Raw genomic sequence first — 25,073 nt, 5'->3', positions numbered from 1 at the left:
ATAAATGAGGTGCGTTACCTACCTGTAGAACCAAAAACTGTCCGGAAAATTTATAAACCCTCGCTCGTCCTTTATCCTTTTGTGATCATCAAGATCCTTTTCCAGTCTGGATGGTGGATTTAGCCTGTTTTTCTTGAGGGATGAACGAGAAATCTTGAAATTTGGAAGGAAAAACTCTCGCGCACGTACGTAAAACTCAAATATCAAGACCATGAACTCAGTCGACCTACGCAAACGCGTTAACATTATTTTTTGGATTTGGAATATATTTGGATTACGTGATAAAAGTAACGTCTTCTTTCCACAAATCATAGGATCTCCATTTCTCCTTATCCACCATGAACTCAGTCGACCTACGCAAACGCGTTAACATTATATTTTTTGGATTTGGAATATATTTGGATTACGTGATAAAAGTAACGTCTTCTTTCCACAAATCATAGGATCTCCATTTCTCCTTATCAAGGCCTGCGGATGTTTTTATTGGAAACATAAAATGTTTTATGACTCATTTATGATGGGTAGGTACCTACCTATTTTTCGTATTTTTTGTTCTCGACATTAAATTTGAATTTGCTTATCTTCCATTTGATGAATAATTAGGCTGAATGGACCCTAATACCTACCTATTTTTCGTATTTTTTGTTCTCGACATTAAATTTGAATTTGCTTATCTTCCATTTGATGAATAATTAGGCTGAATGGACAATTTATGGCACTGTGGTTGTGACTGATTATTAGAGGTATTATTATTGAGAAAGAGAGGTTTGCGTCTTTACGTTTGATATAAGGAACTGTACGTAACAATGGAGGTCTTATTGTACCGATATAATCATATCGGGAAAATATATTGAAAAGAGAAAGGGGGGGACAAGATACGAAAAAACTAGCCGTTCCGAGAAAGAACCTTATCTGCACATGTGAAGGATAAACTTCGCCCCTGGCGCGAATCGAACCCGGCGACCTAGTGCTTAGAAGGCAGACGCACTACCTTCCAAGCTAACTAGACTGAAAGATGGCAGACAGAGACCTGTAGCAGCCAGCGGTGATCCCATGTTGAGAACATCAGCTCCCAATATATCACTGAAGTTAAGCAACGTTACGCGTGATTGGTATCCGGATGCTGATTCATTTCAGAGGCGATATCCACGTTGTTTTACACTAAAATGTGACTAAAAGTGGAAAAAAAAGAGGCTCACCGTTTTACTTATAAATAGAAAAATCCACCATAATTTATTTTACAGTAAATAACGTCCAAAAGTGACATAAGTAAGAAGAATAATATTATGTACAAACATTTTTCTTTTCCGATTTACAGGTAAAAAAGATAGGTCTAGCGATATACCTGACTATAAGAAATGGAATGAGGAGCTATTTTAAAGCTACGCGCACACTTGTACGTCTCGAATAGGCCCTATGGACAGATCGATTCGTCATTTGAAGGCACCTTGGTAGCTACTCCTTTGTACTTAATAATAATACCTAATAGTAAAAACTAGAGTCTATTTATATTTAGTAAGAAAAAAAAGGAATAAATTAAAGTAAATATTTGAAAGATTTTATACAAGAAGTAGACCCTTGTTACTTTGCTCCCCTTTTAGTTGAAACAGCTTTTCGTGATGCGACGTAATATGTTGTCAGAAATGAGACTTATGTAGGTAATTTATATTTTTTCAACTCTAGATATTATATCTCTGTGGTATATTTTGATAGCTACACACAGTATTGAAAAACAACAACCACCCAGTAACATTGTCACCTAGCAACCAAATCAACAACTGAAAAACTCTTCCCAGTTCTGAGACATCTTTTTATCTGTACATCTACTCGATCATAACACTGATGTTCTTTTGATTCAAGAGACCCACACAAGTGACTCGGAACAAATTAACTCTCGAGGAAAAATATCTGGCTTTGACCTTGTATCATCACGGAACCATCCTAAATACGGCATTGCCACCCATGTTAAGAATGAACACTTCTCAAATACCAGTATAATACATAAGGTTTACATCAAAGTGCCTGGTTTACATGAGGTTTTGTGCCTGGAAAAATGTGCCTTTGATGAAACTGACACGGAAAGCCTAACTTAATTATAAAAATAAGTTAATATTTAGCTCTTGGCTAATCGGAGCATGTGTAGAATGACCTGGTCTACGGTTTGATTGTTGAGGAGTTGTTTAATAGCAGCATCGTCCGTCACCACACTGAATAGTAGCTTAGCATTCTCACGGAGGCTGTCAGCAAACGACATTTCTTCCGACTCTGTAGCCGGCATGTGACCACATTGGCTGAAAATAAATAGTCAGAATAATATTCATAACCATGTCAGAAATAAATAATAATATATATAAAAAAATAATAATAATAAAAATAAAAAAAATCAGTTGTAGAAAGAAACTAATTTTTTAGTCCAAATAATAGTTGTATTAAAAAAGACCTATGCAGAAAAAATGGCCGTTTTGTGAAGGCCTATGTTGCAGCATTTATGTGGGGGTCTGTTCACCAAATATGTATTTGACCGAACGAAGTGAAGGTCCACGTTTTAACTCGATCGTTTTGCATTTGGTTTAGATGTTTGTTTGTTCCGCTATAACTCGCGATTGCCCGATCCGATTTTGATTAAATTTGAAAAATAACTTAATAAGATCAAGGCATATCGATCCTTGAAATGGTGAAAATAGGGAAGGCTCACCTAATGACGGACTGAATTACGGTCTCGACGGGGGTGTGTGGCCATCCATAGGCGGTGAGTGATTCCTCGTCTATAAGTAGGGAGAGTAATTCTTGCATAGACTCGATCAGTTCTTTCTCGGATAGAACACGGGGAGGTCGGCGAGAATCTGAAGTGAAAAGAAATGAAGTTGAAAATGGAGCAGTTGCATTTGGGTGAAAATTATAAAAGGTTGATTCCTACACAAAAAGTTGTGAAAAATTCATATCTGATGACAAAACTCCGAAAAAGCAACTTTATAAAGTCGAAAATTCAATTTTTATTTGCGGTTCTAATGAAAAATTCAAAGAGTATAGTGATATCATTTACCGGCATTTTTTAAATCGATTTACCTCGGGATGTAGAAGTCGCAGAGGAAAAAGGTTCCGCCTTCCGGGAAAATCCTCAGGAGGCCTCCGTTTTGCTGTGGAAAAAGAAAAAAAAAATCTGGTGTGAACATCACACGACTTTCCTCATCCTATTTAATGATGCTTATTTTGGGTGTTCTTGTTCTTATAGCCAAACTTTACAATACAAACTACAGTGTCCTGGATATTACTCACTCTGTGAATATTTCTGTGTATTGGGTCTGTTACAACATATATCTTCACATCAGAAAAAGAACTCACTTGTCAAGTTGTTTTGACCATTGTTTTCGTTGAGAATTGGGATATCACTGTAAAGACCATATTGAGTATTCCCTGAAGTCTGACGTCAGAGTTCATGACTCTGACGGAAAATAGAAATTGAATTTTCGACCTTCTAAAGTAATTTTTTTTTCGGAGTTTTGACCTCAGATTTGGATTTTTCCCAACTTTTTACATAGGAATCGACCATTTATTAATAATTTTTCCCATTTGCAACTGTTCCATTTGTCAAATAAATGTTGAAGGGCCAAGTGCCTCTAAATCTGATTATCTTTCTCGCCTTTGTTGTGTATGATGGTGGTTTCGAACCAGTGTATTTGGGTTTTCCAATATCCAATATTGGCTAGAGTGAATTGATTCAATCCTCAGTCTTGATTTTCACTCTGGTGAGTCTACACAAAATAAATTCGTTCCAATGTTCTATTTTCAAAGTGATCTTTTCTTACTACATTAGAACTCCAACTCAACATGGTGTCAGAAGTGAAAGCTTTACCTCCTCTGCTTGTCAATGGGGATGGAGATGCGGCGGATGCTTGGAAGCTATGGTTGCCCATGAATTACCTTGCAAAATTCATTCAGAATTATTCGAGTCGATCTTCCCCCATAAGAGATCTTCTTAACAAGAATAGTCTGTGGATTTGGGATGAAAATCATGAAAAATGTTTTCAGGAACTCAAAAATTGTATCTCCAATGCTCCAGTACTGAAGTTTTTTGACGTTAACAAAGACGTAACTTTATCTGTTGACAGTTCCAGCTATGGTATTGGTTGTGTTTTACTGCAAAACGAACAACCTGTGGCGTTCTCGTCCAGAGCACTCAATTCATCACAAAAGAATGGGGCACAACCAAATGAAATTTTTTTTCGAGATAGAGTCCTATTCCGATGTAAAAGTACCCAAAAAGTGCATTGGCGCACTCAAAAACATCCAAAACGGTCCCTAAATCCCCTAAAATGTCGCTAAAAGGTCGCAAAAAAAATAACGTTGAAACAGCCATGGTTTACGCATGAACTGACGTCATCACGAAAAAATGGCTGCCCGCAAAAATTATAGGGGCTCAACCAAATGACAATTTTTTTCAAGATAGAGTCCTATTCCGATGTAAAAGTACCCAAAAAATGCATTGGCACACTCAAAAACATCCAAAACGGTCCCTAAATCCCCTAAAATGTCGCTAAAAGGTCGCAAAAAAAATAACGTTGAAACAGCCATGGTTTACACATGAACTGACGTCATCACGAACTGACACATGAACTGACGTCATCACAAAAAAATGGAACCGCTCTTCCGATCTTTTTTAATTTTATTTTTAGCATGTCAAAGCACAAGAGTAAGTGAGTATTAAGTAAAATACTTAATGGTTATGCAATTATTTTCAGTAAAAAAAAAAAAAAAATGAAAAATGGAGAGAATTTGCATATTAGTTTTTGGGCCACACTGGACTTTGGGTAGACAAGTAGAAGTCCTTGTTCTATGATCTAAGTACTGTTTACTCAAAACCTTTTTACTGTAGCTTCTATCTAAAATCTTACCTTCATGGAAATATTGGTTAGAGAGAGGAAATTGATTCTGAATTTGGGCCACTTGCGGAGTATTATTAGCTAAGCTGGTGTTGTTCGTAGCACTCTGATTACTCAATATGTTGCAGTTGATCTTGTGGGCTTTCCAATCCAATGTCTGATGTTGCTTACTACAGTAGAACGTAACTTTGCACTTTGAACATCTCAAGAGGTTTTCTTTGACTCCACATAGTTGACAAGTGTTCATATTTTAACATAGGTGGGAGATAAGGAAAAGTGTGTAAAAGTGAAACTGTCTTTAAGTTTGAGGTTTGACTTTTATCACTTTATTAAATTAAACACTCGAGAGACTGTTGTTTTTGATAATGGAGCAGCCTATCACAAATTTTTATCAACACCAAATGTCATGATTACACAAAATTGAACAAGACTTTGCAAACATGATTCTTGTTTCAGTACTTCAAGCAATGCCAAATGGTAGGTAAGTTACGTAGGTAGGTAGGTATAATAATTATGAAGGTATTTGATTATAATTTATGATTATCCAGGTAGGTATAGGTAGGTACAAAACCATACCAAAAGACCCAAAAGTACCGAAACCACCAACAGCAAAACTCACAACACAAAACAGAAAACAGAAACACAAGAGCAAAAAAACGCAGGGGAGGAGAAGGGGGGACAGGGTCAAGGGGGGCGGGGAAGGGAAGAACCGTTCACACGATAAATGAGGTGTTTAGATCGTGTGCTGTTACCTACCTGTAGAACCAAAAACTGCCCGGAAAATTTATAAACCCTCGCTCGTCCTTTATCCTTTTGTGATCATCAAGATCCTTTTCCAGTCTGGATGGTGAATTTAGCCTGTTTTTCTTGAGGGATGAACGAGAAATCTTGAAATTTGGAAGGAAAAACTCTCGCGCACGTACGTAAAACTCAAATATCAAGACCATGAACTCAGTCGACCTACGCAAACGCGTTAACATTATTTTTTGGATTTGGAATATATTTGGATTACGTGATAAAAGTAACGTCTTCTTTCCACAAATCATAGGATCTCCATTTCTCCTTATCAAGGCCTGCGGATGTTTTTATTGGAAACATAAAATGTTTTATGACTCATTTATGATGGGTAGGTACCTACCTATTTTTCGTATTTTTTGTTCTCGACATTAAATTTGAATTTGCTTATCTTCCATTTGATGAATAATTAGGCTGAATGGACAATTTATGGCACTGTGGTTGTGACTGATTATTAGAGGTAGAGGTACCTATTATTATTGAGAAAGAGAGGTTCGCGTCTTTACGTTTGATATAAGGAACTGTACGTAACAATGGAGGTCTTATTGTACCGATATAATCATATCGGGAAAATATATTGAAAAGAGAAAGGGGGGGACAAGATACGAAAAAACTAGCCGTTCCGAGAAAGAACCTTATCTGCACATGTGAAGGATAAACTTCGCCCCTGGCGCGAATCGAACCCGGCGACCTAGTGCTTAGAAGGCAGACGCACTACCTTCCAAGCTAACTAGACTGAAAGATGGCAGACAGAGACCTGTAGCAGCCAGCGGTGATCCCATGTTGAGAACATCAGCTCCCAATATATCACTGAAGTTAAGCAACGTTACGCGTGATTGGTATCCGGATGCTGATTCATTTCAGAGGCGATATCCACGTTGTTTTACACTAAAATGTGACTAAAAGTGGAAAAAAAAGAGGCTCACCGTTTTACTTATAAATAGAAAAATCCACCATAATTTATTTTACAGTAAATAACGTCCAAAAGTGACATAAGTAAGAAGAATAATATTATGTACAAACATTTTTCTTTTCCGATTTACAGGTAAAAAAGATAGGTCTAGCGATATACCTGACTATAAGAAATGGAATGAGGAGCTATTTTAAAGCTACGCGCACACTTGTACGTCTCGAATAGGCCCTATGGACAGATCGATTCGTCATTTGAAGGCACCTTGGTAGCTACTCCTTTGTACTTAATAATAATACCTAATAGTAAAAACTAGAGTCTATTTATATTTAGTAAGAAAAAAAAGGAATAAATTAAAGTAAATATTTGAAAGATTTTATACAAGAAGTAGACCCTTGTTACTTTGCTCCCCTTTTAGTTGAAACAGCTTTTCGTGATGCGACGTAATATGTTGTCAGAAATGAGACTTATGTAGGTAATTTATATTTTTTCAACTCTAGATATTATATCTCTGTGGTATATTTTGATAGCTACACACAGTATTGAAAAACAACAACCACCCAGTAACATTGTCACCTAGCAACCAAATCAACAACTGAAAAACTCTTCCCAGTTCTGAGACATCTTTTTATCTGTACATAATTCTCTGTTCACATTTCTCTTTCAATAAACCTTCTCCTTATCATACAAATCCTACCCGTGTCCTTTGTTCAATCCTTTCTACAATTACAATTAAAAGATACAATAATCTCCATTATTCACGAAGAGACGTGAGTTTTTGTGATACGTGAAAACATCCAACTACCTTTTACTAGGAAAAAAAAAGAAGAAGAAGAAAAAATCAAGCTGTTTCCTCAAAGGTCAATTTTCATATTGTGGTCATTCGTGTATAAAACCTGTCAATCAAGCCCAATAAAATAACTAATAAATAACATGGAAAATACATAAGGGTGCAATTAATAGGAATCCAAATTAAACAACAGCAAAATAATAGCGATCAACTAGGTAAGTACAAAATAGAGGCCATTTATACAAAAATAACTGATAACTTTTTTTTCGAGGTTTGACAGAGACAACTGTAACAACGGAGGTCTTATCGAAGAGAGGAGAAAGCCAGGCGTTCTGAGAGCAAACCTTATCTGTTTAGGATAAAGTTCGCGCCGAGCGGGTATCGAAGCCGCGACCTAGCGCTTACAAAGCAGGCGCGCTACCAACCAAGCAAACTATACTGGCCGGGTGGGAATCGAACCTAAAATGCAATGTTATCGAAGTTTTACACGGGGTCTGAGTTCACCAAGTTACATTAGAATAGAATACACCTTGTTTATTCTGCTCGAATGAAACTAAAAAGTCCCTTTACCCCAACAAGGTCTCGGGTATTTTATGGCTTTCACCAGTATAATTATTTTATTTATCGTATGGACGTTTTATTTTTTCAAAGAATATACATAGAATTGGGGTGTGAGTAGTCCTCCTCCACGTTGGTGCACCCTGGATAACGCTAATCAGACTACATTTGGACGCCAAACTGTCCTTTCGATCTTTTGGCTATCTTAAATATTTTCATTGGATATACTGAATGATCTATTTCTCTCTAATATGAATGCCTCACGCTCTCGTACGATTGGGCCATCGTTCGGAATCTGTCAAATAAATGTTGAAGGGCCAAGTGCCTCTAAATCTGATTATCTTTCTCGCCTTCTACTCGATCATAATATTGTTAGAGAAAAACTAAAAAATACGTGTCTAATGATTTTTCTTCATCTTTCCAACGAATCTAATATCTCAAACACTGAAACTACCTCAATCTTGAAAAGAAACCGGAGCCAATTTTTTCTTCATTATTTGAAATATTTGATTTGTCGAACCAGGTACCATTTTTCAACTAAAATTACAGGAAAAATAGCACTAGTTACTGCTAAATTGTGAGAGCTCCTTTCCTTTTTGCATTCAACTAACCCTATAATAACACTGGTCACTATTCACAGCCTCACTTTGTAGCAATTTTTCATTGACGTGACTTCTGCACAAGTACCATGGTCTAGTGTTCGGAATTTCCGACAGCAAAATAATGATAGCTACTAACTGTCAAATAGAAGATACAAGATACTTGCTTTAGGAGTGTTCTAAATGTAGTTTTAAGGTTCAGTCAGTACTAGTTAAGTATTGGACAAACAGTAAAAGCGTCTTTATATCCCTGAAACTTGGAAAGTTTTTCATAAGGGAAGATACTTGCTTCGGTAAGTCTTGAATATTTGGACCAATCACAATACTTTCTCATTATCTTGTAGGTATAAGTTTCCTATACTTGTTGGTAATAGAAAGTAAAAAGGGGACTTAGAACATTATCCCATCAGGATAAAATCCGCCCCGGGCGGGAATCGAACCCGCGGCCTAGCGCTTACAAGGCAGACACACAACCAACTAAGCTAACTAGGCTGGCAAGTATTGGACCTTAAAACAGTAAAAGCGTCTTTATATCCCTGAAACTTGGAAAGTTTTTCATAAGGAAAGATACTTGAGTATCGAACCCGCAACTTCTCAACCGTAAGTCAGACAGTACTAAAAGTAGCGCCATTCGATTCGGCGTGAAAAATCATATTGATTAGAATATTCACATCCGAATGACCAAATGATTTCGATGTCTCTTACCGTTTAATTTGAATTTGCTTATCTTCCATTTGATGAATAATTAGGCTGAATGGACAATTTATGGCACTGTGGTTGTGACTGATTATTAGAGGTAGAGGTACCTATTATTATTGAGAAAGAGAGGTTCGCGTCTTTACGTTTGATATAAGGAACTGTACGTAACAATGGAGGTCTTATTGTACCGATATAATCATATCGGGAAAATATATTGAAAAGAGAAAGGGGACAAGATACGAAAAAACTAGCCGTTCCGAGAAAGAACCTTATCTGCACATGTGAAGGAAACTTCGCCCCTGGCGCGAATCGAACCCGGCGACCTAGTGCTTAGAAGGCAGACGCGCTACCTTCCAAGCTAACTAGACTGAAAGATGGCAGACAGAGACCTGTAGCAGCCAGCGGTGATCACATGTTGAGAACATCAGCTCCCAATATATCACTGAAGTTAAGCAACGTTGCGCGTGATTGGTATCCGGATGCTGATTCATTTCAGAGGCGATATCCACGTTGTTTTACACTAAAATGTGACTAAAAGTGGAAAAAAAGAGGCTCACCGTTTTACTTTATAAATAGAAAAATCCACCATAATTTATTTTACAGTAAATAACGTTCAAAAGTGACATGAGTAAAATGAATAATATTATGTACAAACATATTTTTCTTTTCCAATATTCCGATTTACAGGCAAAAAAAGATAGGTCTAGCGATATACCTGACTATATGAAATGGAATGAGGAGCTATTTTAAAGCTACGCGCACACTTGTACGTCCCGAATAGGCCCTATGGACAGATCGATTCGTTATTTAAAGGCACCTTTGTAGCTACTCCTTTGTACTTAATAATAATACCTAATAGTAAAAACTAGAGTCTATTTATATTTAGTAAGAAAAAAATAAATAGGTACCTAGGAATAAATTAAATTTATTAAATTAAATATTTGAAAGATTTTATACAAGAAATAGACCCTTGTTACTTTTCCCCCTTTTAGTTGAAACAGCTTTTCGTGATGCGACGTAATATGTTGTTAGAAATAAGACTTATATGTAGGTAATTTATATATTTTCAACTCTGGATATTATATCTCCATTATTCACGAAGAGACGTGAGTTTTTGTGATACGTGAAAACATCCAACTACCTTTTACTAGGAAAAAAAAAGTGAAGGCGCGTCCACACACCTCGCACGACTTGGGCGGCTCCTGGAAACGAAGGAAGCGAGTTTTAACTTTCAACTTGATGTTTTTTTTTTATTTATACCAAAAAAATAATAATAAAATAAATAAATAGATCCTCACCTCCACCGCTCTCATTTCCACCTTCGCCCTCGTCTCCCTCCTCCTCCCCATCCTCCAGAACCGAGGTTAGCTCCGTAGCAGCCGCTGCCAGCAGTTGAGCTTCCAGTTTCTTCTTGTCCCCCTGAGCCAACACCTCGTCCAGATGTGAACGGTGCTTCTGGCGGAGGTGCCGGATGAGACAGTCCTGACGAATGAAGGCGCGTCCACACACCTCGCACGACTTGGGCGGCTCCTGGAAACGAAGGAAGCGAGTTTTAACTTTCAACTTGATGTTTTTTTTATTATTTGTACATACGCATTATCTATTAATGCAATTACATGTACACGGTTTATTTACTATGACATATTTTCTTACATATAATGGTACTCGAAGATTTCATGCCGCTGTTCACAGTCTCATTTTGATGTTTGCCGCATCTTCCCTGTCAGTTCCCAAATCTTCCCAATCAGTAGGGAGTCCCCCTTCAAAATTCAATGATCCCAGAACCAAGTTAAAGGAAGCAACACAATCTTATCCGACGGTTGCGTAAGTCAACTCAGAAGAGATCATTGGACTTCACACAAAAAGACCACTGAAATGCTGAAATCTATTAAAACTTTTTTCCGATCTACCTACTTTTTTTTAAGAGCTTTGACAGAGGGAACTCTAACTGCTATGGTCTTATCGTCCCGAAATCGAAGAGAGAAGGAAGACAGGATAGGAGAAAGCCAGCCGTTCCGAGAACGAACATTATCCCATCAGGATAAAATACGCCCCGGGCGGGAATCGAACCCGCGGCCTAGCGTATCATATTAAAACCCTATTTTATAGACAGGTTGATAAACCTACTAAAATATTTATACCCATTCAATTATCTATAAGATTCTTCCAACTGCTATGTAACCTACTTATGTATGTACCTAACCTATGGTATAATGAAATTGATGTCAAATAAAACATTGCCCACTTTTTCAATTACCTTGGTATGGGTCAACAGGTGAATCTTGAGCGACGATTTCATGGTGAACCCTTTCGTGCAAATCGGACACTTGTGTGGTTTGACGCCCGTGTGCAGCAAACAGTGACGCGTTAGATCTTCTTTGCGGATGAACGTCTTGCGGCAAATATCGCACTGGTAGGGGTCGGCACCCTCGTGAATGTACTTCATGTGTAGTTCCAGACGGGCCTTGCGATTGAACGTTTTGTTACACAGCTCGCAGGTGTGCCCATTTTCACCTGAAGGGAAGGAAATTTGTTAAGTATAATAGAATAGAATATACCTTGTTTATTCTGCTCGAATGAGACTAAAAAGTCCCTTTACACCAGCAGTCTAAACAAGGTCTCGTTTTTATGAGTTTAACAACATAGTACAATACATATTGTTTACAGAAGACCTTGTTTAATTATTAAAAAAAGAAGAAGAAAATAGTTTGTTATCTGTCCTTCAGTGATCTGAGATAAGTATCTAACAAAGAAACCAAAAATGCTGGGAAAACTGGACAAGATTACTTGGGACAAAAGTCTTTTTCTTCGGTGTACAGACGGGGTCAGCGTTTTTCGTCAGCCTCTCAATCAGTGCCAACTAGGGTGATTGCTTTGGGCTGACATTTGCTTTTGGCTACAAATTTAACGAGCGGATGCCCTTCTCACTCAACCTTTGCTATTTCTTTAGCAAAGGAAATGCAGACTGGTATACTCCCTGTTTAAAGTCCCCCAGCCAAACTAAGCTGGTCTACTCCCTGTTGCAACGTCCCCCAGCCAATGAGTTCTTCACTGAACCTTCAAAATGAAACTATCGATTGTCCTACCTTATTGATGGTACAAAGACCTTGTTTACACTGCCGGAGTAATGGGACTTTTCAGTCCCATTCTGCCAGTATAAACCTTCAAAATAATTCTAATGATTGTCCTACATGTATGATGGTACAAAGATCTTGTTTAGAAAATTTTAGCAGTATAAACCGTTAATTGAAGATTAATGATTGTAAAAACTCCAAGTCCTACCTGTATGATGGAACATGTGAGCTTTGAGCTGGGACGCCTGTATGAATGCCTTCTCGCAGTATTCACACACATGGGGTTTGACGCCTGAGTGTGTCTTCATGTGGCGGTTCAGAGTCTCTTTGGCGGCAAATCTGGCGTAACACTGGACGGCAAAATGAGAGGAAAATAATTAGTATGAGATAAGCAAACAGAAACGGTATGATACGTAAAAATTGGACCAAAGAAACACACAAGGTATATTTTTATTTGTTTTAAAAGATTAATGTTTCGCCGCCGGTTTCATTTCGGTAGCAATGAGACAACTGCTACATTAGACGCATGTGCTCTGTGTCGTAGCATGCCCATCTCGTAGTATGTCTCTCATCAGATGCACGAGAAGAGACAGGTCTTTGAAAAGGTAGTTCTTCAATAGAAAATATGTACGTAAGACAGAATATTCCTTCTTTTATTAACCTTCTCATCAGTTTCATTTATATTATTCTTTCTATTACTCTCCTTACTGTGTTTTTACAACATAACAAAAACCAAGTTTATTTCCAGCCTGTTTGTAGACCTTATGTATACCATGCCCTGTATTGTATTTTGGCATTGATCATGTCAATGTCATATTTATATATCCTACCCAAACCAATTGATGAATTCAGTAGGTTTGAACTTATTGTAGCTTTCTATAGAATGGATCATTTTCCTACATATGTATTGTGTTTGATTTAAATTTTAATGCTTTGTATTGTCTTGGGGAATGGGTATTAGTCCCCAAAAACATTGCCTGGCCTGTGAGTACTGTAGGAGGATCATTGAAAATTAAATCAAGTGTTCTGTTAACTAATGATAGGTATAAGCTTTTCCCAGTGTCTTCATTTTAACATGCTTTCATTGTTATATTATTTATGAATTATGAGAGGTTGAAGTTAAGCAAGGACGGGCGATGTTGGTATCTGGATATCGTCTGTCGGTATCGGGCGACATCGGATATCGTCTGAAATCCGAAAAAAAGTCGAGCCATAAAAATCTTTCGTACCAGACAAAAAGTATAACTAAGGTATCAAAATAATGAAAATGACTACAAGTGCTTTGGCAGAAACTAACACCCATATTTATGAACAAAATGCTGGCTCTTAAGTTCGTGCCAAGCATAGTCTCAAGGCATTTGATTGGTCAATTTTGACTTGAGACTGATCTAAGAACGATCATTCTTGTTCATAAATACGAGTGTTAGAAAGTAAAAATAGCAAAAATTGAGTGGGAACGGCATCCACTCGAAAAAATTTTGTTCCCAAAACCAAATGTCAGCCCAGAGCAGGCAACCTTTATATTATTTATGAATTATGAGAGGTTGAAGTTAAGCAAGGACGGGCGATGTTGGTATCTGGATATCGTCTGTCGGTATCGGGCGACGACATCGGATATCGTCTGAAATCCGAAAAAAAGTCGAGCCATAAAAATCTTTCATACCAGACAAAAAGTATAACTAAGGTATCAAAATAATGAAAATGACTACAAGTGCTTTGGCAGAAACTTAGGACCGGTGCTAAATAAAATAAAGATAGAAAAATAAATCACACACACGAAAAAAAGCTGTGACGGAAGAAGGAAGTAAAATAAATGTTTTTTAGACCAAATTAAATAGACTGAGCTTGGAAATCATAAAGGTAAAAGAGATAAACACAAACAAGAGAATACAACAAATCATAGGGGACACATCAAATAAAATGTTTAGAAGGTCTAGAAATAAAATAACCAAGTGTGACCTAAAGTAAACATAAAATCAAGATAATGTGTAACATAAAATTAACATAATGTTCATCATAAAATTGCACAGAAGACTGGGGATACGGGGACAAACCTTAATGTAGGTGCAGATTTGTTTTTCCTCCTCCTTTGACTTGTAGGATAAAAGCATGTACTGGGATGAATATAGAAATGTTAGTTATAAAAACACAAGATATTTTATTATAAGCTAATAAGGATCAAAATTTAACCAGTATGAAGCTAACAAGGATCAAAATTCAACCAATATCAAGCCAACAAGGATCGAAATTTGACCAATATCAAGTTAACAAGAATCAAAATTTGACCATGTCTAAGTAGTAAGTTCTGAAGAAAATTCCAGACATTTGTCTGGACGCAAACAATGGAAATCCGCTTACTTGGAGCAATGCCTTTCAGTAACTTCTTCACAGAAGGTCTTCCACGTCCAGGAGTAGTCTTGCCGATTTCTTCAATAACTTGTTCATCTATACTTAGTCCATGGCCCTCCTCTGTGAAACAAAACATACATCAGGGAGTGTTATGACCGGGGTTGGGTGGTAGGGAATGTCCCAGAGCGATAAAAGGTAGAAAGACGGTAAAGATGAGAAACACACTAATATCACGTCACGTGAGGGCTATCATGAACGAAATTACCTACTATATTATGGGAAAACTTTGAACTACGTCTTTCTGAGATTCTGACTCCCCATGAGCTCACGTGACGTGATAGTAGTGTCTTTCTACCTAAATTCACTCCCTAAAGTTTTGTTGCGAAATATCGCGATGTGAATTTCTCAAGACAAAATATTGGACGAAGAAATCTATTTCTTTTTCTTCTTTCCTCTTCCCGTGTTCAGACGGGGTTGGCGTTTTCTTTGTCAGCCTCTCAACCAATCCTAGGGTGATCACTTTTGGGCTGACGATGACGTTTGTTTTTGGCTACAAATTTTACGAGTGGACGTCCTTCTCTTTTCGCTTTCGGGACGATAAGACCTTAGCAGTTAGAGTCTCTCCATCTTCTTCTTCGCCTTTTCCGTGTTCAGACGGTGTCGGCGTTTTTCGTCAGCCTCTCATTCAGCCCTAGGGTGATCGCTTTTAGGCTGACATTTGGTTTTGGCTACACATTTTACGAGTGGATGCCCTTCTCTCTTCGCTTTCGGGACGACAAGTCCTCAGCAGTTACAGTTATCTCTATTTTTTTTTCTTCTTTTTCTGCACCTTTTCTTCTTTTTCTGCACCTTGGGGTCGGCGTTACCCTCCTTTATCCTACCCCTCCATACCCTCCTATCTAATGCTCCCACCCTTCTCCAACCCTTTTCTCTCAGATCTTCCTACAGTTCTCTCTATCAAACCTAGAATAAAAACCCTCAATATACAGTTTCAAGTACAGATATAACTCACCGTGTAGTCGCTCATGTATTCTCAACAAGGTTAACCCGTAGAATTGCTTCTCGCATTTGTCACACTTGAATTTCTTCTTGCGCTTGGTTTCGCCCGCATGCGCGCGCAGATGTTCGCGCAGGTTGTCCTTGCGGTTGAATACGCGGCCACACACCTGGAGATTGTGGGTTCGAGAAATAATCGCGTTAGTAAAAAGAAGGAAATCGCGTTAATAAATAGAAGAAAATAGTGTTAGTAAAAAGTATGAACTTGTCAGTCTAGTTAGCTTGGTTGGTAGCGCGTCTGCCTTGTAAGCGCTAGGCCGCGGGTTCGATTCCCGCCCGGGTGGATTTTATCCTGAAGGGATAATGTTCGTTCTCGGACCGACTGGCTTTCTCCTATCCTGTCTTCTTTCTCTCTTCGATTTCGGGACGATAAGACCTTAGCAGTTACAGATCTCTTCGAACTCTATCAAATCTCTTCGAACCACTAACCCCTAGACGTGTATCATACCTGACAAGGGAAGGTAGGTCTGGCAGCTCCGTTACATCCAGTTTGATAGTTATGTCTCACTAAATGATAGCGACGGATGTGTTGTATTTGTAGGAATAAAAAGTCAAGGAGTCCTTAGCATTTGAAGATTCCTATAAGCTCAACTTTTAGGGCTGTTTGCCCTTTACACCTAAGCCTTGGAAGTGGGCTTTTTATGTACAGAATAAGCAAATTATTTGTGTTACATTACAACATAAAGCATAAAGACTGCTTAGAAAAAAAAGGAGTCTAATAACTTTTTTTTTTTTGTGAATACGTAATACTTTTTTAGAACCCAAACTTTGTTTGATTTTACCTCCAGTTCTTCTCCTTCTTCTTCGACAACCAACATTAGACTCTCTGTATTGTCTTCAACTTCTGCCGTCTCTTCCTTCATCTCCACCTTCTTGTTTCTCTGACTACTCCGCATGGCTCTCGTGGACATGGTGAGAGTTGATGTTCACCCTGTATGGAACAAATTTTATTGTCAGATAAAATCATGTATAATTATGGCAAGCATAATATACCTGACAGACTGTCACTTCTTCTATCATTGTATGGCAATCTACTGACTTCATGTTACAAGAATGGGCTCTAGCCTCTTGATTCAGTTTGACCAACCGCTGAAAAAAATATGTCACTAGACGGAAAAAAGAATCCAGATCTAACCCGGGCTTTCAAATTTTACGGTACCTACCTAGTTCGGTACCGAAAATGTTCCTAATCTGATGAAATAGGAATATAGTTGGATTAGGTAGGTACCTACTTGTCCCACATCGATTTTTAGGTAGATACCTACTTTACCTACTTCCTCCAAAAAAATATCTTACCGAAACCTGTCGATATCTAGAGGTATTTCTTCCCTAGATCTTCTTTTTCCTCGCCTTTTCCCGCGTACAGACGGGGTAGGCGTTTTCCGGCAGCCTCTCAATCAGCCCTGAGTGCCCTGACTAGTGTGATTGCTTTGGGCTGACATTTTTGATTTTTGCTACAAATTTTACGAGTGGTTGCCCTTCGCACTCAACCTTTACTTTTTCTTTAGCAAGGGAAATTCAGGCTGGTCTACTCCCTGTTTGACTAAGTCCCCCAGACTACTTCTTCCCTAGACATCTCTATGTTGGTATGGAGTCGGTGCGGTTATGAGTCCCGACTACTACCGACCTTTTTATTAGGAACTTCTTTCACATATTGTACACGACTTTAAAAAGTAAGTAGGTATCTATCAATATACTAGCATTTACGGTGAGTAAATTCAAGCCACTTTTTAGAGGGAGACAGTTCCATAACTGCTAGTAGAAGATTACGTTAAGGACTCCTATAATGGAAATTCGTGTTACATAATACAAGGTTCGTGTTACATAATACACATCTTTTTTGTCTGTATAATTTTATATAGTGCTAGATCATGGGCTTGATCCCCACTCAGGGTGGATTTTATCCCTAACAGGCAGAATTTGTTCTGGGAACAGCTGGCTTTCTCCTATCCTGTTGTTCTTCTCGCTTCACTTTTGGGGTTCTTTTAGTTAGTAGGTATGTACATACATACTTACCAACATATTTACAGAAGCCTGCTCACAGATCTCCCCTTGTAATATTATGTACATACTTCCTCCCACTTTTGTTCTTCTCATTGTTGCCACTGAAGCACACAGTCCCAGAGGACAAAAATCCCAAGGCCCCATAAAGCAGAAAAAAAAATTCTCTCTCTCATGTGGAATTGAATCACAAGATTTCCTTCCAGTTCCTAAGTCAGATAGGTACCTATACCTAAGTGTGAGTATCTCAAATAATACACCGAGATCTAGTTCCTTAGGTCATGATTCAAGATTGATTTACACCACTTTACTTAAACTGAATTCTTTACTTCCAGTAACCCAATTCAAAATATCCCAAAATGTACAAAGCCTACTAAGATCAACCGGTGAAATCTTTTGATCAACTGAAAAAATCTGAACATAAAATGGAATTGAACAACTCTTTATTTATAGAATAGAAATAGTGGTACTTATATTCTTTACAATACAGGGTAATATAATAATCATACAAGTACAAAATCCAATAATGAAAGCATGTTAAAATGAAGACACTGGGAAAAGCTTATACCTATCATTAGTTAACAGAACACTTGATTTGATTTTCAATGATCCTCCTACAGTACTTACAGGCCAGGCAATGTTTTTGGGGACTAATACCCATTCCCCAAGACAATACAAAGCATTAAAATTTAAATCAAACACAATATGTAGGAAAATGATCCATTCTATAGAAAGCTACAATAAGTTCAACTGAATTCATCAATTGGTTTGGGTAGGATACATACATATGGCATTGACATGATCAATGCCAAAATACAATACAGGACATGGTATACATAAGGTCTACAAACAGGCTGGAAATAAACTTGGTTTTTGTTATGTTGTAAAAACACAGTAAGGAGAGTAATAGAAAGTTGTACTTAAGAACTCAGGTCATACATGTTGAGAACAAGAAAGAATAATTAAAAATAAAATCAAGGCTTTGGGGAGTTTCATGTGCAAACTCTCAAATGTGTGAAGAAACAATTAGGACAGGATGTTGGAATTTATCAATCTTTGGAACGGTTAGAACAGTCACGGCTGATGTGACCGGGTTGGTTGCAGTTGTAGCACAGCTTGTCGTTGGACGTGCAATCCCTTGCCATGTGTCCAGTCATGTTACATTTGTAGCAAGACACATTGGATTGGTAGCCACCACCGCCACCTGATTCCCGTTCTGTACAATCCCGTGCGATGTGGCCTGGTTTCCGACATGTGTAGCAAGTGCTTTCCTCTGGGTTCTGATTGCAGTCTCGTGCGATAGTACCTACGTGTGTAGTGTGTACAATACTTACTTTAATTTCCATATCCTATCTCAAGGTATTAATGCTGGGGTTTACCAACTCGGGATTGAGATGAAACAAGGATTTCCCTATGCTTAATAGTCAGGTCAACCTCGGATTGAACTCAATCCTGAGACAATCCTCGGCGCGCCCGTAAAACTAGACCAATAAGGATTGAGGATTAAAACTTACAACAGGGTTTATACGCTTTTCCCGGCATGAAATCCCATGACTATTCCAGAAAATTTCCATGACTTTTCCAGAAAATTAGGGGGCGGAGGTACTTAAAAACCAGTAAGATTGCCCCTTCATTTAAGTAAAATATGCAATTGCACAGAACGTCAAGGAATATGAGGCGGAATGCGCCGCAGACCGTTTTTCGGAAATACTTGATATTTAACTTTAATATTTTTAATTTTTGACCGGGTGGCAAATTCCATGACTTCTCCAGGTTTTCTTTAAATTTTCACGATTTTTCATGACTTTTTGGCCGATTTTCAGATTTCATATGACTTTTCCAGGTTTTCCAGGTCGCGTATAAACCCTGTACAACCCTTGGACTCCCATACTTTATGTTACATCTAGCCCTTCAATGTCCAAAAAGAGAGCGCACAGAGTATAACTTACCCATCATTTCTGTGGACTGCTCCAGGAGGTCCTTCCCTCCTACATCAGGTGTACCAACTTCTCAGTGCTACCAACATAAATCACATTTTTCACTAGACATGAAATCCCGAAAACAAAAAAAATCACTGAAAAATTGATTTTTTTGCTGAACTCGAAAGTTTTAAAAAGAATTTACTGTGAAATGAAAGTTAGAAAAACACTGTCAGCCCCTGCAAGTTAAATAACTTTCAAAAGTTACAACTAGGGGTCTAAAGAACGTATGCAACTGCACTGCATTTGGGTTGAAAATAGAACAAAAATATGTAACACACATTACAGACCAAAATACTTTCAGGAGCAACTTACCAAAAAGCCGAGATTACACCCAGATAAAAGTACCTGATTTGACTAACAAGCAAATAATCAAAGCAACAATAAAGTTCTTGTAACTTGAAAGTTGATTAGGAAGAGATGGATTACATCATTACAAAAATCACTGAAATTTAATTTTATTGAAAAAACACAAAAATGATACTACTCTTTACGCCATCTTTATTATCAAAAAGCCCCTTCTTTTACAACCAATCTATTCCAAAGTAAAAATCCAATTTTTGAAGTAGGTATTGAAGGAAATGAAGGCAGGAGGTCCAACTTGTCCACCGGCAACTTGTCGGCAATATTAGGACATGCTCTCAAGTGACGCTTGAGTCCCTGAAAAACAAAAAAAATCAGACAACATTAAGCAGGTTTCCTATGGGGATTGAACCACGGCATGTTGGCTATCGTGAGCCATGCCTGTAAAAGGGATGAAAAGAACAGGAAGAGGGAAAACAACCGGGTCTTATCTTCCCAATGCGAACCCAAAGCCACGATGATGCGTGTTTTTCATTTCAATTCCCCTCCTGACGTTATCTCTTCGAGTGAACGCGGCTTCCAAAATTCCGGAAGCGACTCTCGCTTAGCATCAAGTACAAATTTGTTTTGCAATCTTTCCGCTAGATGTCATGTTTGTTGGTTTGTTGTTCACAGTTTTTACCCCCACTCCTGACGCAGAGTGAACTTCGAACGCGGTGTAGGAAAGGAAAACAGGCCATTTGCGCGAGATTTTTAGGGTACACGCGGTACGCCGCACTGCATTTCGTGTGTAAAAGATATCCTGATTGGACGTTCAAGTTAATTCAATAGCACTAAGTAATCTGATTTTAAATACTTGATTGATGACTCGGAAACTTTGTGAAGTCCATTTTAACTTTTGGGATGTACCTATGGAAAACGAATCTGATTTTACCTGATGGGTTAATCTTACTTACCCCCTGTGAGGTGAATATACGGTAGCAACCCTTACACAAGTGTCCAGGCACAGTTTTCTCGCCCACAGCGTCATCTTCATTCGGAAACTCGTAGATATCTGAGGAGATGAAGTGATATTATTGCAGACACTTCAGGGATTGAAGGTGAAAAAAAAAGTAAAACTTCCAAGTAAAGGAACACTGGGTCTCGGAAAATTGGAAACATAATTTTTTTTGAGCTTCTTAAGCACCTAATGGGGGAAAAATTGGTCAACTTTTTCTTCTAAAATTTGGCTTCAATGTAGTTCTCGCCCCACGCGTCATCTTCCATTCGAAACTCGTAGATTATCTGAGGAGATGAAGTGAGATATTTTATGGCAGACACCTCTCGGCTGGAAGGTGAAAAAAAAGTAAAACTTCCAAGTAACAGAAACACTGGTGCTTTCGGAAATTGGAAATATAATTTTTTTTGAGCTCTTTTAAGCAACCTAATGGGGAAAAATGGTCAAGCCCCTCCCAAATTTAAAATTTGTTTTAAATATAAAAAAAAAAAAAAAAAAAAAAAAAAAAAAAAAAAAAAATCAAGACACACTGAAAAATGATAATAGTAATCAAATTACCTGGTCTCCTTTTTGCTACAAATGGCAAGCAATGAAAGAAAAGAAATCATATCATCAGGAAACTTAATTAAAAATAGGTAAATACCTACAGGTAGGTGGTAGGTACACTAATAATGTTAAAACTAAAACCCCAATTGCCCCTCTTATGGTTGCCACTACTTAGGTGTAGGGGCAAACAGCCCTAAAGGTTGGGTTAAGCTTGTACAATTCTCCTTTATAGGTCATGCAACTTTTTTTTTTTAAGTTAGAACTTTCAAGAGTGTACACAACACTTGGTAAAACAAATGAAAATCAATAGGGGAATATGAAAACAGATCACTTTTTTTTGTTTTTAAATATTGTAAAAAAAAAAGCGATGTTTTCATTTTCCCCTATTGGTTTTTTTTTTTTGCTCTTTCATATATCTTGACCTTGTGATACAATCCTAATGAGGGGGTTGTCTTGTCACATAAATACCTACGCTATGACCGATCAGATAAATTGACAAAGCCATAGAGCACATTACCTATTGGCATTCCTTCATCAGCATCGGACAATTCTTCCTTTGGTTCTTCATTACCATCACCCTCAGCCTCGTTTGTTTCCTCTTGTTCAAGTTCCTCCTGCTCAGCTTGAGCCTCGCCCTGAAAGATTTAATTAATGAAAACATTGATAATATGCATTTTTATAATGAACAATATAAATTATATTCATATATGTGTTGTATTTGTAGGAATAAAAAGTCAAGGAGTCCTTAGCATTTGAAGATTCCTATAAGCTCAACTTTTAGGGCTGTTTGCCCTTTACACCTAAGCCTTGGAAGTGGGCTTTTTATGTACAGAATAAGCAAATTATTTGTGTTACATTACAACATAAAGCATAAAGACTGCTTAGAAAAAAAAGGAGTCTAATAACTTTTTTTTTTTTGTGAATACGTAATACTTTTTTAGAACCCAAACTTTGTTTGATTTTACCTCCAGTTCTTCTCCTTCTTCTTCGACAACCAACATTAGACTCTCTGTATTGTCTTCAACTTCTGCCGTCTCTTCCTTCATCTCCACCTTCTTGTTTCTCTGACTACTCCGCATGGCTCTCGTGGACATGGTGAGAGTTGATGTTTACCCTGTATGGAACAAATTTTACTTGTCAGATACAATACAACAATACATGTATAATTATGGCAAGCATAATATACCTGACAGACTGTCACTTCTACTCTCATTGTATGGAAATCTACTGACTTCATGTTACAAGAGTGGGCTCTAGCACATCTACCTTGTGAGTGCTAGATCATGGGCTTGATCCCCACTCAGGGTGGATTTTATCCCTAACAGGCAGAATTTGTTCTGGGAACAGCTGGCTTTCTCCTCTCCTGTTGTTCTTCTCGCTTCACTTTTGGGGTTCTTTTAGTTAGTAGGTATGTACGTAAGTATTGCAATCGGTCCAAATTTTCAAAATCGGGAAATGGTTGGAAATATCCGTTTTGGGATCCCCTGATGTCAAAAATGTGATTTATAGCCCATGGTCTGTACGTACGTACTACAGGTTTAAATCGGGAAAAAGTAAAAAGGTGGTAGGTACCTATACAAAATATCTCAAGAACGGTTTGTCGTAGAGCAATGAAATTTGGTATGCTATCCCCGTATGGGCCAAGGACGCGACTGTAACAATCGTACGTACATACTTACCAACATATTTACAGAAGCCTGCTCACAGATCTCCCCTTGTAATATTATGTACATACTTCCTCCCACTTTTGTCCTTCTCAAAGTTGTTGCCACTGAAGCACACAGTTTGAAAAGCACAGTCCCAGAGGACAAAAATCCCAAGGCCCCATAAAACAGAAAAAATGTTGCCTAGCTGCTGCATGTGGATTGTTTTTTTTTCTCTCATGTGGAATTGAATCACAAGATTTCCTTCCAGTTCCTAATCCTAAGTCAGATAGGAGATAGGTACCTAAGTGTATCTCAAGTAATTCACTGAGATCTAGTTCCTTAGGTCATGATTCAAGATTGATTTACACCACTTTACTTAAACTAATTCCCCAAATAGCTTTCTCAGTAACCCAATTCAAAATATCCCAAAATGTACAAAGCCTACCAAGATCAACCAGTGAAATCTTTTGATCAACTGAAAAAATCTGAACATAAAATGGAATGGAACAACTCTTTATTTATAGAATAGAAATAGTGGTACTTATATTCTTTACAATACAGGGTAATATAATAATCATACAAGTACAAAATCCAATCGGGCGGGAATCGAACCCGCGGCCTAGCGCTTACAAGGCAGACGCACTACCAACTAAGCTAACTAGGCTGGCTCTTGATATTCTTTTGATTCAAGAGACCCAAACAAGTGACTCAGAACAAATTAACTCTCGAGGAAAAATATCTGGCTTTGACCTTGTATCGTCACGGAACCATCCTAAATACGGCATTACCACTCATGTTAAGAATGAACACTTCTCAAATACCAGTATCTTATATTATAAGAACGAGATCCATTCACAGTTCACATTTCATAGTTCACACACTGATCGCTCTATCTCGTAATAAATAAGGATTACATCAAAGTGCCTGGTTTACATGAGGTTTTGTGCCTGGAAAAATATGCCTTTGATGAAACGGACACGGGAAGCTGAAAGGACCTTACTTAATTATAAAAATAAGATAGTATTTAGCTCTTGGCTAATCGGAGCATGTGTAGAATGACCTGGTCTACGGTTTGATTGTTGAGGAGTTGTTTAATAGCAGCATCATCCGTTACCACACTGAATAGTAGCTTAGCATTCTCACGGAGACTGTCAGCAAACGACATTTCTTCCGACTCTGTAGCCGGCATGTGACCACATTGGCTGAAAACAAATAGTCAGAATAATATTCATAACCATGTCAGAAATAAATAATAATATATATATATAAAAAAAATAATAATAATAAAAAAATCAGTTGTAGAAAGAAACTAATTTTTTAGTCCAAATAATAGTTGTATTAAAAAATACCTCTGTAGATAAAATGGCCGTTTTGTGAAGGTCCATGTTGCAGCATTTATGTGGGGGTCTGTTCACCAAATATGTATTTGACCGAACGAAGTGAAGGTCCACGTTTTGACTCGATCGTTTTGCATTTGGTTTAGATGTTTGTTTGTTCCGCTATAACTCGCAATTGCCCGATCCGATTTTGATTACATTTGAAAAATAACTTAATAAGATCGTCCACGTTTTGACTCGATCGTTTTGCATTTGGTTTAGATGTTTGTTTGTTCCGCTATAACTCGCAATTGCCCGATCCGATTTTGATTAAATTTGAAAAAATAACTTAATAAGATCAAGGCACATCGATCCTTGAAATGGTGAAAATAGGGAAGGCTCACCTAATGACGGACTGAATGACGGTCTCGACGGGGGTGTGTGGCCATCCATAGGCGGTGAGTGATTCTTCGTCTATAAGTAGGGAGAGTAATTCTTGCATAGACTCGATCAGTTCTTTCTCGGATAGAACACGGGGAGGTCGGCGAGAATCTGAAGTGAAAAGAAATGAAGTT

General features: G+C 37.9%; 2 protein-coding genes across 3 annotated transcripts in view; both read right to left on the bottom strand.

The window, feature by feature from the left end:
- Nucleotides 1–1,891: 1,891 nt before the first annotated feature.
- LOC103510263 (gastrula zinc finger protein XlCGF57.1) overlaps nt 1,892–25,073 on the bottom strand; it is a 32,311-nt gene continuing 9,129 nt past the window's right edge. The window contains exons 6-10 of the mRNA XM_026824351.1: nt 12,514–12,655; nt 11,489–11,745; nt 10,530–10,761; nt 2,696–2,843; nt 1,892–2,291 (exon numbers count right to left, since the gene is read on the bottom strand). Coding sequence (XP_026680152.1) covers nt 2,114–2,291; nt 2,696–2,843; nt 10,530–10,761; nt 11,489–11,745; nt 12,514–12,655 — 957 coding nt within the window. The 3' untranslated portion in view covers nt 1,892–2,113. The remainder of the gene's footprint in view (nt 2,292–2,695; nt 2,844–10,529; nt 10,762–11,488; nt 11,746–12,513; nt 12,656–25,073) is intronic.
- LOC113467887 (protein suppressor of hairy wing-like) lies at nt 1,892–25,073 on the bottom strand. 2 transcript variants are annotated; one of them, XM_026824359.1, is made up of 3 exons: nt 24,903–25,073; nt 24,178–24,384; nt 1,892–2,084 (listed from the first exon to the last, which is right to left on the bottom strand). In XM_026824359.1, exons 1-2 carry the CDS (start codon nt 24,998–25,000, stop codon nt 24,207–24,209), a joined length of 276 nt encoding a protein of 91 aa, XP_026680160.1. In that variant the 5' UTR covers nt 25,001–25,073; the 3' UTR covers nt 1,892–2,084; nt 24,178–24,206. The 2 variants fall into 2 exon arrangements, with proteins under 2 accessions (XP_026680160.1, XP_026680159.1); XM_026824358.1 differs by lacking the exon at nt 1,892–2,084 and having other exon boundaries at nt 23,960–24,384.

This window comes from Diaphorina citri, unplaced genomic scaffold (genome assembly GCF_000475195.1).
Source record: "Diaphorina citri unplaced genomic scaffold, Diaci psyllid genome assembly version 1.1 scaffold578, whole genome shotgun sequence".
In the NCBI taxonomy this organism is placed as follows: domain Eukaryota; kingdom Metazoa; phylum Arthropoda; class Insecta; order Hemiptera; family Psyllidae; genus Diaphorina; species Diaphorina citri.
The sequence above is the reverse complement of the archived record's forward strand: the minus strand, read 5'-3'. Positions and strand labels throughout refer to the sequence as shown.